Below are 20,872 nucleotides of genomic sequence, written 5' to 3'. Positions count from 1 at the left end.
CACATTATGTAAATGGTTGAACATTTTACTGTCATTCATGAAAAAATGTAGCATATAGTGTGTCTATTGTTAATACTTGGAATTATTTTGGAATGTATAAAAAGCAGAGGTCACATTGAGTTGTGGACATGATCACATATTTCTGTTGAATTATACCAGGGACATTGGTTGCATCATTATGAAATATGAGACTGTGTCCACCTCCTTCAATAAGTTACATAATATGTGTGTAAGAAAATAATAAAAAAACAAAGTGTGTAAACGGTGACTGTAATGTGTGTATGATAATTTATGTTTTCATTTTAAGGATTGGACACGCCTTCAATAAATCAGATATTCAGTAGAGTATTAAACCATTTTGAAATGAGTGGTGTTATTTTTTCTTGTGTGGAATTTCTTCAGCATACATGTACATGTATGCATACAAAATGCATTATATTCTTCATATGAATGTACTAATGTAGTGTAATAATTTATATATGAAAGTCCCTACACTTGATACACATACACCCATTTTTTTTTTATTCTGAAAAGTCAGAATACTAGGAATATCATTGTGTACTATCATTGTGCAGTGAATGAGTTTACAGATTTTCCCCATCAAAATAACTTTGTAACGTCCAGATCTGGACTAATAATCCATGAAACCAGTAGAATTGCATACAATCAAAGAAACAGGTTAATGAAAGTTTGAAAAAATTTGAATAAATGGCATGATAATAATATAATATTCCGCATTTATATAGCGCTTAACACATCGGAACGACGTCTCTAAGCTTGCATGCCCGCATACAATGTATGCACCTTCTCCACTCCCTGGGGAGCATTCCAACAAGAGTTCCAAGACTCAATTGCTAGGCATACTACATAGGCTTTCGCATCCTACCGGGTACCCATTTAACACCTGGGTGGAGAGTGGCAAATTGTGGATTGACGCCTTGCCAAAGGACACTAGGCCATGGTGGGATTCAAACACACGACCCTCTGATTACAAGGCGAGAGTCAGAACCGCTACACCACAGCGCTTCCACATAAGTTATTAGCATTTCAAATTGAATGTTTTAGCTATGGAGATCCTTGTTGGCAATGTCAGTGTGACAAAGATGAGTGATGTCATGCATGAACAACTTTTACGTTGCACTTGTACTTATTTCAAATTTTCTCTTCGATCAAGTGTATTGGAGTATAAGGTTTTCTTGTTATGGATAAAAAGATATTTGTTGTAATTGTTGTGTCAATGTACAGGAATGACATCACACACCTTGATCACATTGCAAATGAGAGAATCTCGGGAGCATTAGTGTACTTGGCACTGAAATGCTCATAACTTATTCAATATTTCTCAAACTTTCACTGAACTTATCCTTTTATTTTTGTTTTTTATCGAAGCTTGTTTATGGTTTTCATTCTCTTGTTATTCATTTGTCACCCAACAAGAAATGAGAAAAAAATATGTTACATGTATGTGTACACAATAATAATAGCAATGGTGTTTTTTTTATTCATTCCCAGGTTAAGGTTAAAAAAATTAAGATGATTTGCAATCACAAGTTCCAGTTCCTCTGCATGCAGGCATTGTACTCAAATTTAGCAAATTGGACACAAATTGAATATGATATTGAATTTTCACAACTTTGCCATGGGTGGGTGTCACAAAGCTACTACCAGAGCCTGAGATACTTGTCCACTGATCATATGTCTCAAGATGGCATGATGATTAAACAATCAGAGCCAATTCTGAAAGTTCTGGAACATATCTTTACTCATTTTTGTGACAGTGTCCCGGGGGGCCACTTCCATTGACGAGTGGATGCCATGCGCGACCATGGGGTCTCAAAAAGCACCCTAAACACGTATTTTCCATATTCTGAAAATGCACCCCTTAACACGTATTGGCGTGTGAAACCCTACCCTTAACAAGTATTGGAAACAAAACGATACTCTTGGCAAGTATTCCCTGAAATGAACCCCTAAACAAGTACAGGAATATTTTGTCACGGGTCCTTCATTCGTTGGTTGGGCCTTTTAATACACATCATTTGGTTTAGTACGACCCCACCTTCCACACCTCGTGCAAATCGGACTCTAAACACGTAGTGTTGGGGCAAAAAGGACATCTTTTATAAAACGTTTTAATTTTGTTTTATCATCCCTGCAAATTTGACCCTAAACACGTAACTTTCCTAGCGAAATAGATACCCTTTTTTCATTATTTTTGTGTTTTTGACACCCTTATCACGTTACGTACGTAACGTGCCCTATCTTGAAAAAGACATCCTTTTTACGTGTTTTTCTGGTCGCGCATGGTATCCACTCGTCAATGTAAGTGGCCCCCCCGGGGACAGTGTGAGGCCTGCATTAGGGACAATATAATAAAACAAATAACAGGAATATGAAAGCCAGGACTGTCATTTGCAATGTTTTGCCATTTAATGACAAGTAGGTGAAACAACAATACATGAATATAATTATGACACATATAAAAAAGTATAACTATTTAATAAGGCTGACTATGAATCTATTGTCTACATCAGAAAATTACATTCATTTAATTGTAATACAGTATTTAATACATGTACGCTTAATGTCAAAACAAAGAAAAATTCCTCTTTTGCTCATTAGCCTAAAAGGTTTTTTTTAATCAGTTGATTAATTTTAAAGATGAATAAATACATCAGGAATACAAATTTGACCGATTCCCTCAAAATTCAGCATGGAATGTTCTTGCAACTCGTTTTTCTACCAAAATATTTAGATGCATGACATATGTATGAATGAATGCATATTTACAAAGTAATGTTTGAAATTTTGCACAAATTATACAACACAACATGAAAACGTAACACAAATTATACTTTTGTCAGAAATGGGCAGTTTGCAGACATCACACTCACAAAATATATGCATACTTCTTAAGGTTTGCAATACATCTAATTCTTACTGCAAGCAAAAATGAAACAAAGGTATGGTTAGTTGTCGGTGGACAGCTTAACAGAACTATATTCAAAGAGTATCAAATAGAATTAATAATTCAAAACCCTTGCATAGTGATAAATCATGCATTCACTTCCATTAACAAGGTGCTAATGCTATCCTACATCTTGATTAGTGGGATCTCATTAAAAAACATGCATGAACCTTTTACAAGTATAGATGATAAATGAGTTTGGATGATATCGTATAATCATAACACAGGGTGACTCTTCCGAAGTCAAATATCTTGAGAAAATAATCTTGACTGTTAAAGGTGAAATGCTAGTCTGAAAATTGCATCAAACTTGTCTGAATCTCCCAGACCAGAAATAGAAAATAAAGCTTAAAGAGATTGCATTATTTAAAACACTATTTTTCATTTTTTGTAACATCTTAGCACCATTATTTTACACAAATCATTTTTGCACAAGTTTTCAATTCATGTGATTCATTGTCAACTACAATAATAAATAAATCATTGATATTAGATTATTGTAATTATTTGCACATAAATATAAGGTTCTTTTGAAATGACACTTACACAATTAAACATGTTTGAATTTTCAAAATTATACCAAGTTAAAGTTTGCCCCCCCCCCCAAAAAAAAATGAATGAATGAAATTAAAAATCTATGTTTTATCAGTCTGCATGCATCTTCAAAGTTCTTCACTCAAATATAGTTTAATAAGCTTGGAACATGAATGATGAAATGAGGCAGAACAACAAGACATCTTTCACTTAAATAATTTATGTTCTGTTAGAACAAATCTTAAGGCACTTTGGGGATCAGATGACCCTATTAAAACCAAAAGAGGATTAAAGAGAAATGCCAGTATTTGCAGTAAACACTGATTTCATGAGAAAGTCTGTAAAACCAGGCTTAATTGTCAGTATATCATCGAGGATCTAGATCTGGTACAGTTACATAAACTGAACTTTGTGAAATCTTGAAATCTACGCTGAAAAATGTTCACACTGAAGATCACCAACACAGATAAGCGCACGTGGGACAGTGTATTATTATTGCTGGAATAAAGACCCGACGGAAGTGACAGAATCCGCGCTTATTTTGCTTATTTCTCAGCAATTACACAATTTCTTCCAGAATCCTTTGGCACATATTTTTAATTCATACAAACAGACACTTGGGTGGTCATTATATTAGATTCTGTAAAAAGTCATTTTGAGATCGTTACCAAAACTGGAATTTATCTTTAATCTGGGATGGCGGGCTCCATCAGGAAATCATTAGTTGGGGAATATAAATAAAAAAATTAAAAAATTGTTTTGCACCAGTCACAACAGTTTCACTAACACTCTCATACCAGTGCAAAAATTTGTAAGGGTTACAAGGGGGGGGGGGGGGACCAGCCTGCACCCTCTCCTCCCCTCAATTTCATCTCAAATGACAAATTGGTGTCAAAAGAAGTCTGAAACAAATTAATAATAGAGAGATGTGATGAGTCACAATTACTACAACATAAAATACAAACAATTCACCACAGATTTGAAGTGAAGAACGGAGGGGTGTTTGGAGAGGGAAAAGGAAGGGGAGAGTGTATGGACTACTGCCAGCTTTCCCTAATAGATCAGATGGATAAAGATGATTGGTGTCAATATCAAAAGAAGGGTGAAAATATGAAATGAATCTACTACTGACATGGAAATTTAATATAATCATTTACTAATGCTGTCCATATGTGAGGAGAGTACATAATATTAATAGGGGAAGGGGTATCAACAAACCCCCCAAAGGGCTAGTAATTGATTTCAATTGCCTGTGACAGATAAAGGTATCAAGTACCTCTGGTCGAGTGTGGTTATTATCAGTAGGCAACACTTGGCGATGTTCCACATATCGTTTTCAAAACCTAGGATTAGGCTTGTTTAGAATGTTTTGGAAAGTTTGTCACTCATCCTGACTGCGCTCCTGGATATTACCATGGTAACGGTCTAAATACACAAGTCCAATGAAGGAAAATGAACAGCAATGTAAGGATGTTTTGATGCATGTAGGAGTTAATTAGTGAATTACACAAAGTGTTTCTTGTGTGTGGAAGAATATGAAGGCAGAAGTTATTGAAACACATTCAATACTTCGTATGTATTGTGTGAAATTGTATATACAGAGGATTCACGCAAAGAAAGAAGTACACTCTGTCATGTAAAGATAGATAATGTTACATTTGAATTGACATTCTGTGTCAAAAAGTACAAAACAAATAACCAGCCACAGAAAAATAATGAACCTAATCTCCAATTTCAGACTCTGCATTATGAGAGAAGCAAAGGTCTGTGCTTGCAGACTACTCGGTGGTAGCTCCTGACTTGAAGCCTACTCAATTGGAGAAATCATTAATCTCTTCTCTCAATTCAACTTATCATAATTACAGGTAATGAAAACAATGTGACTAGACCATTTGATTGTGACTCGATTGTGATTGAAAAATAACTATAAATTACAATAACTTACCATATCACAGGGTGTATTTATCTTAACTTTTCAAGACTGATAATTCACAAAATGACAGAAAGGGATATGGCATCTTCTTGGTCTCTGGTTTTGTATTCACAATAAATTGATGGAGAGATTAATACTTCTTATAAACAAAACATTGTTTGTACATCTGGTGTTTGAATCACAATGAACATATATTTCAGTGAGCAACTTTAACAATAAAAAAAAATACCAACCAACATACATTAACAACAAAACGAAACTTGCCAATCACTTATAATTCCCCAACTTCCTAATAGATTACCCCAAAAAAGTTGACACCTGTTAAAATAATTACAAACTATTTCTATTAGCAATTAAAATAGCAATTGTTTAGGTGTGAGCTTTTTTGTGGGAATGCCCAGAAGTAGGAAACTTTTTCTTATAGCTCCTTTAATTGCCAATAAGCTACAACATAATGTACATATATGTCACAGAGTGCAGAGCACTGACTAGATTTGAAAATACACAAGTTCCTTTACGTGCTCATTCACAAAAAGAGAATGTATTATTGACCAAATTTCAAATGATGGTTTATAATAATACTGATTGATCATATGTGCACATGGGCATGCACATACAAAAAGAGGAGTTTCTTATACAGCTGAGTACCATCAATATACACAGGAATGGGAGGCTGAGAGTGTAATATAAAATTGAAAACAAATGATATCAATTGAATTTAAAAATCATTAAGAAAATGTAGCAAGAAATATGAAGAGAGGAGAGAGATGGAGAAGAGAGAGATGGGTGCGACGGGGTGGGGACAAAGAGGGTGGTGGAAAGAGAGTATAAGATAAGAATGAGAGATAAAGAGGGAGGTGAGGAGGTTAAAGAGGGTATTTGGAGGGGTACAGCTGAAGAGGTCTCATTGTTTCTTAGTGAATATGATAACTGCAATACAGAAATATTGTATCCATGAAAAGATTGTTCCTTGAAAACAGTATTCCCTTGTAGGCATTTTTTTAAATATCAAACATGAATGAATACTTTGAAATGGAAAGATAAGTATCATTCATGGTCTCTTACCTAAACAATATTCATGGATATAAATAGTGAACATTATTTTTCATAATTAAAATTATGCGACATATATTTATCAAATGTAAAATGTAAAATCAATCTCACACTTAACTTATCCTAAGGCAAGATCTTCCCTATTACGGTATACTGCCCTACTCCAGAAACCTGTTAACTTTTCAAACATATAAGTCAAGAGAAATAGAACAGGGGTAGTATGCTGGACTTAAAAAGTGGCTGCCAGGAATCAGTGAGGGTCTTTGATTCACTTAATTGAGTGAGTCCAGTCTCCTGAATTTATCAAACTCTTAAAATAGACTAGGACTACCGGTATCACTGAAGGTAATTAATACACCCGCCGTACACCATCACCATGGCAAGTTTCCGACACATGGAAACATTATGTCTTGCCTAGTATTACCCAAAGGCCAATGTGTGACCTAAATATCAAGTGAATTGGTTAAAAACAGATGAAGTAGTTCAAACCGCAAATTTTTTGCCTAATTTTTGACATATAATAGTATGTTGTTACCATGGCAACATATTTCCAACAAATGGAAAAAAATTGTCCTGCACATCTTTACTTCAAGACCACTGTGTGAGCCAAATTTCTTGAGAACTGGTTGAAAACTGATGAAATAGTATGAATCACAAGATTTTAAACTCATTTGGGGCATATAATATGTTGTTACCATGGTAACTCAAATTCCGACACACTCAAAATATAGGTCTCGGACATCTTTACCTCAAAACCAACGAGTGAGCCAAAGTTAATGAGAATTGGTTGAAAATTGAAGTAATTCAAACTTTTCGCAAGATTTTCACACAATTTTCACCATACAATATGTCGTTACCATGGCAACACAATTTCCGACACATGTGAAAAAGGTGTATTGGACATCTTTGCCCCAACACCAATATGTGTGCCAAGTTTCATGAGAATTGGTTAAAAACTAAGGAAGTAGATGCGCAAGATTTGCAATGGACCAACCGACCATACACTGATTGTTTATACCCCCATCAAACTTTGTTTTGCGGGGAATAAAAAGCAAGGCGAAAGTTAAAATAACCAATTAGGACTATACTCATCAAATTAAATACCACAAATGAACAGAAAAACAACAAGTGGAATGCCTCTAGCAGTCTCACCTGCATTACGCGATTCGATATAGCAGCAGTGCTGACTTTGAAAACAGCTATTTAATAATTATTCACCAAAGAAAACATTCATATGATAATAAAATACTATGTCCATTGACCCAAAATGACCTTCGACCATGATCATGTGATCTAAGATGTGTGCAAAACAATCATTTATACTTGATTACCCTTATGTCTATGTTTCACAAAATAGATCCATAAAGTTCCACAAATTTCATTGGCCCTAAATGACCTTGGTCATGTGACCTCATGGAGAATGTTCAGTAATACTTCATTAACCTTATGTGTAAGTTTCATGAACTAGGTCCATATACTTTCTACATTATGATGACATTTTCAAAAACTTAACCTTAGGTTTAGGTTTCGATATTGATTCCCCCAACATGGTCCAAGTTCATTTACCCTAAATGACCTTTGTCCTTGGTCATGTGACCTGAAACCAAGGCAGGGTGTTCAGTAATACTTGATTTACGCTTATGTCCAAGTTTCATTAACTAGGTCCATATACTTTTGAAGTTATGATGTCATTTCAAAAACTTAACCTTAGATTAAGATTTGATGTTGACGCTCTGCTATGCAGGCGAGACAAAACCTGACAAAATTGCAAGCAAAAGAAGCAGAAACTTGATTACCCTTATGTCTAACCATTAACAAATAGACTAGGACTACCGGTATCACTGAAGGTAATTAATACACCCGCCGTACACCATCACCATGGCAAGTTTCCGACACATGGAAACATTATGTCTTGCCTAGTATTACCCAAAGGCCAATGTGTGACCTAAATATCAAGTGAATTGGTTAAAAACAGATGAAGTAGTTCAAACCGCAAATTTTTTGCCTAATTTTTTGACATATAATAGTATGTTGTTACCATGGCAACATATTTCCAACAAATGGAAAAAAATTGTCCTGCACATCTTTACTTCAAGACCACTGTGTGAGCCAAATTTCTTGAGAACTGGTTGAAAACTGATGAAATAGTATGAATCACAAGATTTTAAACTCATTTGGGGCATATAATATGTTGTTACCATGGTAACTCAAATTCCGACACACTCAAAATATAGGTCTCGGACATCTTTACCTCAAAACCAATGAGTGAGCCAAAGTTAATGAGAATTGGTTGAAAATTGAAGTAATTCAAACTTTTCGCAAGATTTTCACACAATTTTCACCATACAATATGTCGTTACCATGGCAACACAATTTCTGACACATGTGAAAAAGGTGTATTGGACATCTTTGCCCCAACACCAATATGTGTGCCAAGTTTCATGAGAATTGGTTAAAAACTAAGGAAGTAGATGCGCAAGATTTGCAATGGACCAACCGACCATACACTGATTGTTTATACCCCCATCAAACTTTGTTTTGCGGGGAATAAAAAGCAAGGCGAAAGTTAAAATAACCAATTAGGACTATACTCATCAAATTAAATACCACAAATGAACAGAAAAACAACAAGTGGAATGCCTCTAGCAGTCTCACCTGCATTACGCGATTCGATATAGCAGCAGTGCTGACTTTGAAAACAGCTATTTAATAATTATTCACCAAAGAAAACATTCATATGATAATAAAATACTATGTCCATTGACCCAAAATGACCTTCGACCATGATCATGTGATCTAAGATGTGTGCAAAACAATCATTTATACTTGATTACCCTTATGTCTATGTTTCACAAAATAGATCCATAAAGTTCCACAAATTTCATTGGCCCTAAATGACCTTGGTCATGTGACCTCATGGAGAATGTTCAGTAATACTTCATTAACCTTATGTGTAAGTTTCATGAACTAGGTCCATATACTTTCTACATTATGATGACATTTTCAAAAACTTAACCTTAGGTTTAGGTTTCGATATTGATTCCCCCAACATGGTCCAAGTTCATTTACCCTAAATGACCTTTGTCCTTGGTCATGTGACCTGAAACCAAGGCAGGGTGTTCAGTAATACTTGATTTACCCTTATGTCCAAGTTTCATTAACTAGGTCCATATACTTTTGAAGTTATGATGTCATTTCAAAAACTTAACCTTAGATTAAGATTTGATGTTGACGCTCTGCTATGCAGGCGAGACAAAACCTGACAAAATTGCAAGCAAAAGAAGCAGAAACTGGATGCAAAGAAAATATAGTGTGTGATTGGCTGTGTAAAGATAACAGTAACCTAGCCTTAATACCAGCTGGCTATAACACATACTTGGTATTGTGTCAACAGAGAATAATGTCTACCCGGTATACCAGCCAGCTACAATAAAAATATGTACATTGTAAACTGCATCAAAGTGAATCCCCTATTAAATTGTCATTTAGATGGAAAAATACTATATGCATTTTTATAATTGGAACATGATTTGATCATCCAGGAATTATTTGTTTACAAAGGGTCGATGGATCCTAGAAAAGATGGTGAATAGATTGCTCATGGAGATCAAATGGAGAGAGGGAATACAAGATTATTTCATCAAATGTCACAGCTTTGGTTCATTAAAAACTACAATTGTCAGCAACTATACATCCTTGTAATCTTGATTAAAGACATCTTTGGGTAATTCTTCTCCTGAAGACTCGACAACGAAAACGCAAATGACTAATCCTTTCCAAGAAACAGATCGAACTCCACACCCGTGCTTCACTTACTGCCATTATAGAAAACTGTAGGCGATTCAATTGCAGTTATTGCATTTTAGTTTGGTTTGAAGTCCATTTGGTCACTGATGGTTACCATGATGTAGGTCTATGATAAATATAGAGCAAGCACTATGGCTACAGCAGCAATGACCATTGATAATCCAATTAGGAGATATTTGACCTGAGTTAAAGGAGAGAGACAGAGAGAATCTTAGAAGTTTATTCAAAGTAAATATCAGTGTATAATAACTTGACCCAGAAAATAGGACTTTCATTTTTCTTAACTCTTTTTTTTTCTCCACAAAAGTTTAGATTATTTACAAAATGCAGATTATTTACTAATTTAAACTAATTTAAATACAGACTCATGTTTAAGAAGTATTAACACTACCCTTAATAGCTAGAATAACACTCCCAATAAAGTGAAGAGGCATGGGTAAATTGAATGCTTATCATATTGTTTGGCAGAAAAAAGAGATATCGCAAACAATATTGGGAGTGATTGTTGGTCAGTAGAAGAGACGATGGAATGAATGTAATTCATGAATAGTAGGCCAGGTGTAATGTTGACAGACAGTAATGCCAGGGTCCTGTCTTACAAAGATTTGCCATTGATCTGATCAACCTCAATTATATGGAAATCTATCAATGTCATATTTTTTTCCTGTTTGCACAATGTCCATGATGAAAACAAAGAGGAGAATACTGTATGGTCAAGATAACAATAAATGTACGAATAAATATCATAACAATCATGCATTTTTAAGTTAACTTTGCTGGCTTTCCATAGTTGTGGAAGAACGCATCAACCACAACTCTTTGTAAGACGGGGCCCTGATGTTACCCTCTGTGCCAAACTTGCTCATTTTAGCATGGGGGGGGGGGGGAGTGTTATGTGATCCACACTGTACCAATCAATGGCATAGATACTTCTACAGAGGGAAAAGTATAAATTTGAGAAATGCAGACAAGAAGAGGATAACATGAATTTGCCAAAGTCAAAAATCTCTTGAGACCAACAAAAAAATTGATAAAAGAACACATTCTGCATATTCAGCATAATTCAGCTGGGGTGTTTATTTGACTTATGGAAGGTTGAATTACTCTACAATGATGACGACAATGCACCTTTTAACTTACTCTTGAGCTCTTTGATTCAGCTTTCTCTGAGACCGTTGCCATATCTCCTACCATCCTCTGATACATGGCCTTTTCTGACTTCACCTCCTGCTGCTGTTTGACCGAAAGCTTAGCAAGCTCTTGATGAATGGTCTACACAAAACAAAGACAAAACAAGGTATTCAACAAAGTTTTTTTTTTTATCTTTACAAGCACATGTAGACATTGTTAAATGGTCAACAAAAACAGACACAAAATGAGGTATTCAATTACTGTAAATTAATTATCTTTTCAAGCATAATTATGTAGATATTGGTCAATGGACTACAGGAACAAAATATGGCATTAAAACAGTTTTAATTCTTAATCAACAATATTAACAAAGCAATAATTGAACAGGCTGGGGTCATGACAAACATAATGACTGCATATTTTTCTTTTTAGGTTTTAAACAACTTCTCCAAGCTTGGAACATGCTAAAATTTTCTGGAAATAAACATAAAGCATCATGATATGCAATCACTGAAGTTCTTATATTCTCAATGTCTTTACTGAAGAAAAATAAAAACATTAATAAAAGATAGAATTGTCACTATGCTTTTGTAAGAGTGGAATGTTATATGATGTTCCAATGCTAGTCGCATACTACTCAGGCTGTAAACAGACTTTAAGTCATGTAATAATACCCTACCTTATTTGATGGTTCTATTGCTAATGCCTTTTTGAGATATATATGGGCTTCACTGAACTCCAGTTGGCCAGCTAGGACCTATACAATGGAAAGTGGGTAGAGATTTCATTACATGAATGGAGAAAAAAAAAATTGGTAAAACTTGTCATTCTATTGCAAAGAATGGTATACTGGTATAAATGATTGACATTGACTTCCAAAGAACAAAATAGTTATTGAATTACAAAAAAATAAATTGAAATTTGTCTTATATTAGAGCATGTTTTCCAGCAGAAGACTTTACAATTTCCATGTTTCACTTTTTTTCACCGTCTTCCTGTTTTTGAAATTTCATACAATTTTTTTTTATCGCAATATTAATGTTTGTCATAATCTCTCACACCCTCTCTACCTCTGACTAACCCCTTATCACTCTACTATCATATCTCAATTACTTGCTCTTATCTTTCACAAATGACCTTGTTCTTTAATATCTTTCACTAATTACCTAGTCTGTCTTTAAAGTGCCTTCCCCTAACCCCTCTCTCACTTACTTCTTCACTTCGATATTTCCTTGTTGTTTTTACAAAACAATTCCTTACTACCTCTGTGTACTACCCCGCTGCCATCCACCTTTTCTTCCCCCTCCCCCTTCTGTCTCTGTCTTCCACTCTCTATCTCTCTCCCTATTCTCTATATGTCTCTCATCCTCTCTGTGTTTCCCTGCCTCACTCTCCAACTCTCTCTGTTCCTATCTGTCCCTATCTCTCTCACTCTCTCTCTCCTTCTTGTCTCAGTATTTATCTGTCTGTCTGTGTCTCTCTTTCTTACCTTTCCCTTCCTAAATAATGCCTTTACATTGCTTGGATCCTTTGATAACACAGAATTACAAGACTGAAGAGCTGCTGAAAATGCATCCACCTGCACACACAAATAAAAATAAAAGATAAGGATATCATAAATACGTAGATATAGAGAAAAAAATAAACTTTTGAATCTATTCATTGCAAAATTTTGTGAATTTGGAGAAAAAAAATGAATCTCAGCACTACAATTCAGCATTATCAAAACAGGAAAGAACAATAATATATGATTATAAACTTTAATACAAATTATTCAAATTCTTCCAGAAAGGCAACTGGTGCCAAACAATCATAATCAAAGCTTGTAATCAAATGTTCCTTTGCCTTCTGTTTGCTAAATCAGGTGCTAATAAAATAGTTGACAAGGCATGAACATCCTACAATTAAAAATATTCAATCTTGTAATTATACAGATAAATTTGCATATATATATAGATTACTTCTTGACACTATCAATTTTTTTTCTCTGCAACTAATAACAACTACTATGGGCATGCTCAGCAGCGAATCAAAATGATTTTGATGTCAATTAGCATCAATAACAGTTGCTGCAATGATTTTTTTTTGCACAGGGAGGCTTTTGATCAAGTCCTTCTTACCTTTAGCTGGGCAGCTGCTAGGTTGTTGAAACATTTGATTGCCATCTCACTTACTTCTTTTTCATAGCTATCATCCTTTCCGCTCTATAAAAGAATAAACACAGAAGAGACGACTCTTTGATACCCAGGTGTAATGACAGCTTTTTCTATCTGGTTTATTTTCAACTTCATATAATAATAACAAAAACAGTAATGATGATGCTTGATTTACCAAAGGAAGCTATTTAGTTACAAATGCTCTTTTAGCCATTGTTTTTCAGAAAAAAAACTAATAAGTTAATTTTAACTTTAGCTGGGAAAACTGATAAACTATATATATACTTTAAAAAAAAGCATGAAATTAGTAAATACAAGATTTCATAAGGTCCTGAATTGTCATTCTCTCAAAAGGTTCAATTCATTTTCCAAAACAGTTTTCACTTACTGGACAATCTTCAAGCAGTGAGATGGCTCTACAAAAGAAAAGAAGAAAATAAAATGAACAATTATCAGCAGAAGAGAATGATTGAGTACAACAAGATAAAGTCATAAAACTTGAAACTAATTGTATCATTAGACCATTCCTCTAGGAGTTATCTTTTTCTTTCAATATATCTGATCCAGCAATAACTCCCACCTCCCATTTAGAAACTATATGGATTCCTTGACTACACTCAAGTAAAAGTCATGCCTCTACAATTGCCAGATCTGAAATATACATCGCACACCTAACTTCTATAATAAAATTAATATTAATTGATTGATTCTGTACAAATTCATTTTGAAATTGTTGCCACAACTGGCATTCATCTATAAACAGGTGGAGCGGCTCTGGCAGTCTCGTCTCCATCACGCGATGCAATATAGCAGCAGTGCTGACTTTGAAAATGACTATAAAATAATTACTGACAAAAAAAACACCATTCATATAATGATACAATACTAAGTTCATCGACAATAAATGACATTTGACCTTGATCATGTGACCTAAGACTTGTGCAAGATGATCAGTGTTACTTGATTACCCCAATGTCCACATTCCATGAACTATATCCATTAACTTTCAAAGTTATGATGGTGATTCAACAATTACCCCCCAAATTAGCCAAAGTTCATAAACCTTAAATGGCATTTGACCTTGGTCTTGTGACCTGAAACTCGCAAGGCATGTTCAGTGATAATTGATTACTCTTATGTCTAAGTTTTATTAACTAGATCCATAAACTTTCAAAGTTATGACAATTCAATAATTACCCCTAACATGGAAAAAGGTTAATTGACCCTAAATGACCTTTGACCTTGGTCATGTGACCTGAATCCCGGGCAGATTATTTATTAATACTTGATTACCCTTATGTCCATACACTTTTAAGTTGTGATGTCATATCAAAAACTTAACCTTCAGTTAAGATTTCAATGTTGATGCCGCCGCCATCGGAAAAGCGGCGCCTATAGTCTCACTCTGTTATGCAGGCGAGACAATATACAAATTTACCATACCTTGTGTACGAGTTGATTGCACCAGAATAATCTTTCCTTCCAAACAGTTCATTTCCATACTCCCTTTTCTTGTTCCTGAAAACAAGAAAAAAAAACCCATATACATTGATAAATATAACTTAATGGAAATAACGTACAGTTACTAACTTTACACCTTAAAACATATGAACAGGCTGTTCGTTATATTGTTTAAAAACGACTTCCATAAATCTTCTAAACTATTATCTTTCATTCTATTCGCTGACGGCTCCAATATATTTTTCTCCCATCGTGACCCAACAACTTTGATTAATGTTATGAATACCGAATTAAAATCGGTCCATACTTGGATACGGGCGAACAAACTATCATTAAACATAAAAAAGACAAATTACATGTTATTTAGTAACTCAATACAAACGCTCCATGGTAACATTAACATTAATGGCATAAATATTGACTCTACCCAATCAACAAAATTTCTTGGCATATTCATCAACAATAAATTATTATGGAAAACTCACATTGATATTCTTTGTAGAGTGATCGCAAGTAACATTGGTGTCATCAACAAACTCAAAACATTTTTACCTCACAAAATACTTCTGACCCTCTATTCAACCCTCATCCTCCCTTATCTAAACTACGGAATTTTATCCTGGGGTAACTCACAAATAACACAAACTAATAGAATATTTTTGCTCCAAAAACGAAATTGTCAGAATAATTGAAAATGCCCATTACCGTTCTCATACAAGCCCGTTATTTAAAAAAAATAGAATACTAAAAGTCCACGATCTCCTGAACCTTGGAACTTTTATGTTCCAGCTATCAAAAAATGAATTACCCCCCGCAATTACTTCACTCTTTACCAAAAACACTGACATCCATACATACCCTACAAGACAAGCTATTCAAAATCAATATCATCCCCCTCTAACTAGACCCACACTCGCACAAAAAAACCATCACTTACACAGGTCCCAAATACTGGAATGGTATTCACCAAAGCCTTAAAGGTAAATGCTAGTTTTGGTAACGATATCAAAATGAGTTCGTACAGAATCCAATGAAATGACCACCAAAGTGTCTGTTTGTATAAATAAAACGCATGTGCCAAAGGATTCTGGAAGAAATTGTGTGATTGCTGAGAAATCAGCAAATAAGCACAGGATTCGGGTAGAGCGTCGGGCCCAACGCTCAAAGCAATAATTATACACTGTCCCACGTGCGCTTATCTGTGTTGGGGAAGTTCAGTCTGAATATAATTCAGCGTAGATTTCAAGATTTCACAAAGTTCAGTTTATGTAACTGTACCAGATCTAGATCCTCGATGATATACTGACAATTAAGCCTGGTTTTACAGACTTTCTCATGAAATCAGTGTTTACTGCAACTACTGGAATTTCTCTTTAAACAAAATAGAAATATAAACACCTTAACAAAACACCTAAAACTTTCATTCCTTAATGAGTACAATGTATAACATTGCTTTATCTTTTCCACGATACTTGACTCTCGACCCTATTTCTCTTTCCCCTCCCCTTTCCCTTTTCTCTGTTGGACACATAACCGGTTTTTTTTTTTCCCCCAGTTTTTAATATTCTCTTCTCCCCCTAATTTATGTAGTCACTGCCCCCCCCCCTTTTCCTTGTTATTCAAACCTATTTTGCCGTTCTTCATATATCAGGGGTGTGAGTGGTCACAAATAAAAAGATCTGAAAAAAGCTGAAACTTGTAGAAAAAGTCTGAAATAGAAAGAGCTCCCATACTTTTTATACAGAGGAAAGCCAAAAATAAGCTGAAATTAAGCTGAAAGTCAAAACGAAAAAATCTGAAATCAGATAAAAATCTGAACTCTCACATCCCTGATATATGGTCAAGATTGCCCTACTTTACTTTTAATTACATACGTTTGAGATTACTATAAATTTATCCCAAGGGACTTACCATTACAAGCTTTGCTTTTTAATAAGTCCCTCATTTTCATTTTCACATGCTAACTGTAATAGATCTATAATTTGTCTAATTATCAAAATGTGTTTGGAACAAAAAGAATTATATATATTCTGACTATTTCCTACGAATTTGTTGATTAATTATTGAAGTATTCTTATGACATTTATTATGTTGTGTACATTCATACATATGTATATATGTTTGTAATGTTTATTATCAGAAAATGGAAGTGAGATAAACTAAACTGAAACTGAACAGAAGACTATCTGTACATACAAAATATATCCTACCCCACCTAAAGCCCATAGTAATCAAAATAATGGTTTCCATGAATATTGCATACTATCATTAGTTACCATTTGATTAGCCTTTTGACAACGCTCAACACAATTACTAGGTTATAAACCAAAAAGATGCTTATGAAGACTGCATACTTTGCTGCCGTTGACTCCTCACTGTTTTGCAACTTGCAATTTAAGTCTTTCTAAGTCAGACCCTACACAATACTACTGGTGGTCTTGAGAAAAGGCTACCATTTGATTTGCAGTTTGCCCAAAATGCTTTTGGCTAGATACTTTGATGGGGCCTGACGGTGATTTATTAAAGTAATTAAAGAGAAGAGAATCAAAATCAAGAAGAGACCATACTTACGCTAGCTGACATATTTCTTCCAACGTCATTGTGAGCAGTGCGGGTGGAGGGTTTACTTCTAATAATTCTACTTCATAAATCATATCAGTGTTTGGCAAGACTTTGGGCTCCCTAGACAAGAAAATAATCATAATATCAAATGTTATAGCACTAAGATGAAGAATGTGTACTTTACAACAAATAAAATTAGATCATTTTATTTCAAAGTATATTCAAACCACCAATAAAGTATTAGATATTTACAGACTATCATCACATGATCTCTAATAAATTATTTCTGCTAAGTACTAAGTAATCTTCCTTTTTTTCATTGTAGTCAAAGGCATATGGAGAAGGATTAATTACAATTAAAATAAGTAACTTTTCAACTCTGCATTTTGTTAACTATGTGCTTGATCTAATGCAAGCTTCATCTAATTTATCTTTTACATAAGCTCAGTAATAATTACTCACTTTCCATATTCTCCATAAGCAAATCTGGCATTGGTATGGATTTCTGCTACCTCACCCAGCTCCATTAGGCATACACACAAATCAATAGCTAAGAAGAAAAAAAAGCAATATTATTTGCTAACAACCATTAATTAATAATATTTATCATTATTAGTATTAATAAAAGTTATGGTCATCAAGGCAGTAGTTATTGTCATTGATTTCATCATAGCAGCAGTAGAAGTACCAGTAGCCGCCAGAGATTTCATGTTACTTCATGACTGATGCAATAAATCACAAAGTGGAAAGAAAAATCATAACTGTTGCAGTTTTTTAGTTCAATTCTTGTAAACTTCTTATTTCCCTACAACATTATGACTAGAACTTAGATATATGGGCACATTATATGATGTTTCTTGAATGGGACAATGAGTGTACGGTAAAGATACCCACCATTTGTTTTAGTGAGTCTTTTGTTTTCTCTTCAATCAATGGCCTTAATAATATCATTCAGCACAAATAAACTTTTTAAAATCTCCCTATATATTCAAATTCCATAGTTTCCATTGTGTGAAAGCAAAGTGCATATGGTCCCCAATTATAACTTCATAACAAACCTTGAACAATTTCTCCTTCTCCCTGAGTGAATGTCACTTTGTCCTCAGCCTCCACCTCTGTACCATCCTGGAGCCTGCCCTTGTAACTCACAGTGATAGCCACACCCCTATCAGGTCGACTGCCCTCTCCTTGACCGGCCTTCAGGACCTTTTTCCTCAGTTGACCACTTCCTAGGACATCTAACCATTCCTTTCCATCCCCACTCCCAGAGATCTTCTGCTCTTCCTGGTCATTGTCCATTCCGGCCTCTAGTGGTTTCTTGGGTGTGGACATCTGACTCCCATCAACAACAGTCTGCTTTGCTTCTTCAATGCCTTTGTCACTGCCTGGGCTAACTTCTGTAACTCTGCTGGGGTCGCCTGATGCACCAGCATTGGCATCTGCTTTCTCTAAGACATCAGCCATTTTTTCACTGGCCTACAATTGACTAATGAAATTTGAACAAAGACAACTTACACGTATGAACAGTGAACACCATGTTAAATAAGCGGAACATGCCTAGTAGTATCACTTGCATTTAAACACAATTCAATATAGCAGTAGCGGTGACTTTTAGACAATAAAATGCCTTCTTTATTTTAATGTCATCAAATTTACATATGAAAACCTATATACACATGTTGAAAAAAAGTGGCAGTCTCGCCTATATCATACAATTGAATATAGCTAGAGATTAGTTAACTCTGTGATAATAACATGTTCTTTTCTCTCATTTACCATTTGAATATATAATTTAAAAATCAGTGGTCACTAGGGGCCAAGGTTATAGATGCTCTGTTGACTGACCTCAATGCTCCTCTTTCACTAAAATTGACATTGTCGGACAAAATACAAATTTCATCAAAATGTTATACCTGCCATTGATCCAAGGAAATAGAATTTTACTCACATGATTAGAACCTAACACTCTTTACACAATTAAAAGGGGAATGAAAAAGAAATGAGACAAATAAAGTTTCTTAGACTTTTTTATTACCACCCCCCCCCCCCATTCATTTGATAATAATAATTTATGTTCATTGATCACAAATTAACTACAACCTTAACTTGGAAACACATTAGTCATTTCATGCTTTCTGGTATCCAATAACAACAATGAAGAGTTAAGAGTTCATCAGTTCATTTAATTTTATTAGATTATTCTAAAATAATGTATGAAATATACATTTGTATCAACATCAATTGGTCTGAAATTACCTTTGACCCAGACCCAGTGAACAAACAATATTACGGATGCTATTCAATTTTGATAACATTTATCCGAGCCAAGGCCAAGTTAAGAAGAATTACAAATTATAATTTCAAAACTATCTTGAACATTCAAAATGTTAACCTTGGTTTTAAAAGATTTTCAATTTGGAACAAATGTAATATAATTCCATCCATTAACCATGTCTGAGGATGGTTAATGGATGGAATAATTATGATCATGATCAGATGATGATGAATGAAGTTTGGATTTCAATGTTAGTTTTGTCTAATCATGTCACTTAGATCTATAGTTTTTAAACAGACTAGGCAGTAGAGGCGCTGGTCAGAAAATTGTGATCGTCCCAGTTTAATTACAGGGACTGTCTCAGTTTTCATAGATTTCTCCTCCTGTCATCCTCCTGTCAAGTGCGCTAGTTAATGTAAACATATCAGGTTTCATAACAAGATTATTCATGTTATTGGAAGACGGCAAGTCGTGAAAAATAGACAGTGAACTGGGGGGGAGGAGTCACTGAATCTATTTTAGCACTCTCAATCCCCGTAATTGTCGTCTATGTCCCGCAGGGGTAAGGGAAAAAAACTCTCCCCATATACAAGGACAATCTCAATTTATCAAGACATGATATGTCTTGGTTTATTATGAGGATTGAAGAAGTTGTTTTCTGGGACAATCCTAGTAATTTTTGGACCAGCGCCTCTACTGTTATTGGCACTTTGACACTCATCCAAACTTTCTCATTCTTTCTTTTCTTGTGCGCCTCGGAATAGAATATTTCTAGATAGATGGCGCTATATGAATACCTATTATTATTATTATTACTGCTGCTGGTACTACTGCTAGGCCTACTGAATAAATTGGTAAGAGTTCCATATGCACCCCCCAATAAAATTGAAAATAAAAACATGGATAAGGTTCAGAAAAATATATCTAGACCTAATATAGAACATATATATGATGGGGTAGACAGCTGGCAGCCATCTGTTACGAGGAGTTTT

At 34.7% G+C, this 20,872-nt stretch overlaps 1 protein-coding gene across 1 annotated transcript in view; it reads right to left on the bottom strand.

Annotated features, from left to right (window-relative positions):
- Window positions 1-5,607: 5,607 nt before the first annotated feature.
- Window positions 5,608-20,872, bottom strand: part of LOC129262221 (peptidyl-prolyl cis-trans isomerase FKBP8-like) — an 18,856-nt gene continuing 3,591 nt past the window's right edge. Inside the window, exons 2-11 of the mRNA XM_054900304.2 lie at window positions 18,664-19,091; window positions 18,068-18,155; window positions 17,615-17,725; window positions 15,026-15,100; window positions 13,971-13,998; window positions 13,547-13,630; window positions 12,916-13,005; window positions 12,106-12,183; window positions 11,436-11,567; window positions 5,608-10,476 (exon numbers count right to left, since the gene is read on the bottom strand). Coding sequence (XP_054756279.2) covers window positions 10,402-10,476; window positions 11,436-11,567; window positions 12,106-12,183; window positions 12,916-13,005; window positions 13,547-13,630; window positions 13,971-13,998; window positions 15,026-15,100; window positions 17,615-17,725; window positions 18,068-18,155; window positions 18,664-19,069 — 1,167 coding nt within the window. The 5' untranslated portion in view covers window positions 19,070-19,091 and the 3' untranslated portion in view covers window positions 5,608-10,401. The remainder of the gene's footprint in view (window positions 10,477-11,435; window positions 11,568-12,105; window positions 12,184-12,915; window positions 13,006-13,546; window positions 13,631-13,970; window positions 13,999-15,025; window positions 15,101-17,614; window positions 17,726-18,067; window positions 18,156-18,663; window positions 19,092-20,872) is intronic.

This window comes from Lytechinus pictus, chromosome 5, assembly GCF_037042905.1.
Source record: "Lytechinus pictus isolate F3 Inbred chromosome 5, Lp3.0, whole genome shotgun sequence".
Classification (NCBI taxonomy): Eukaryota; Metazoa; Echinodermata; class Echinoidea; order Temnopleuroida; family Toxopneustidae; genus Lytechinus; species Lytechinus pictus.
The sequence above is the reverse complement of the archived record's forward strand: the minus strand, read 5'-3'. Positions and strand labels throughout refer to the sequence as shown.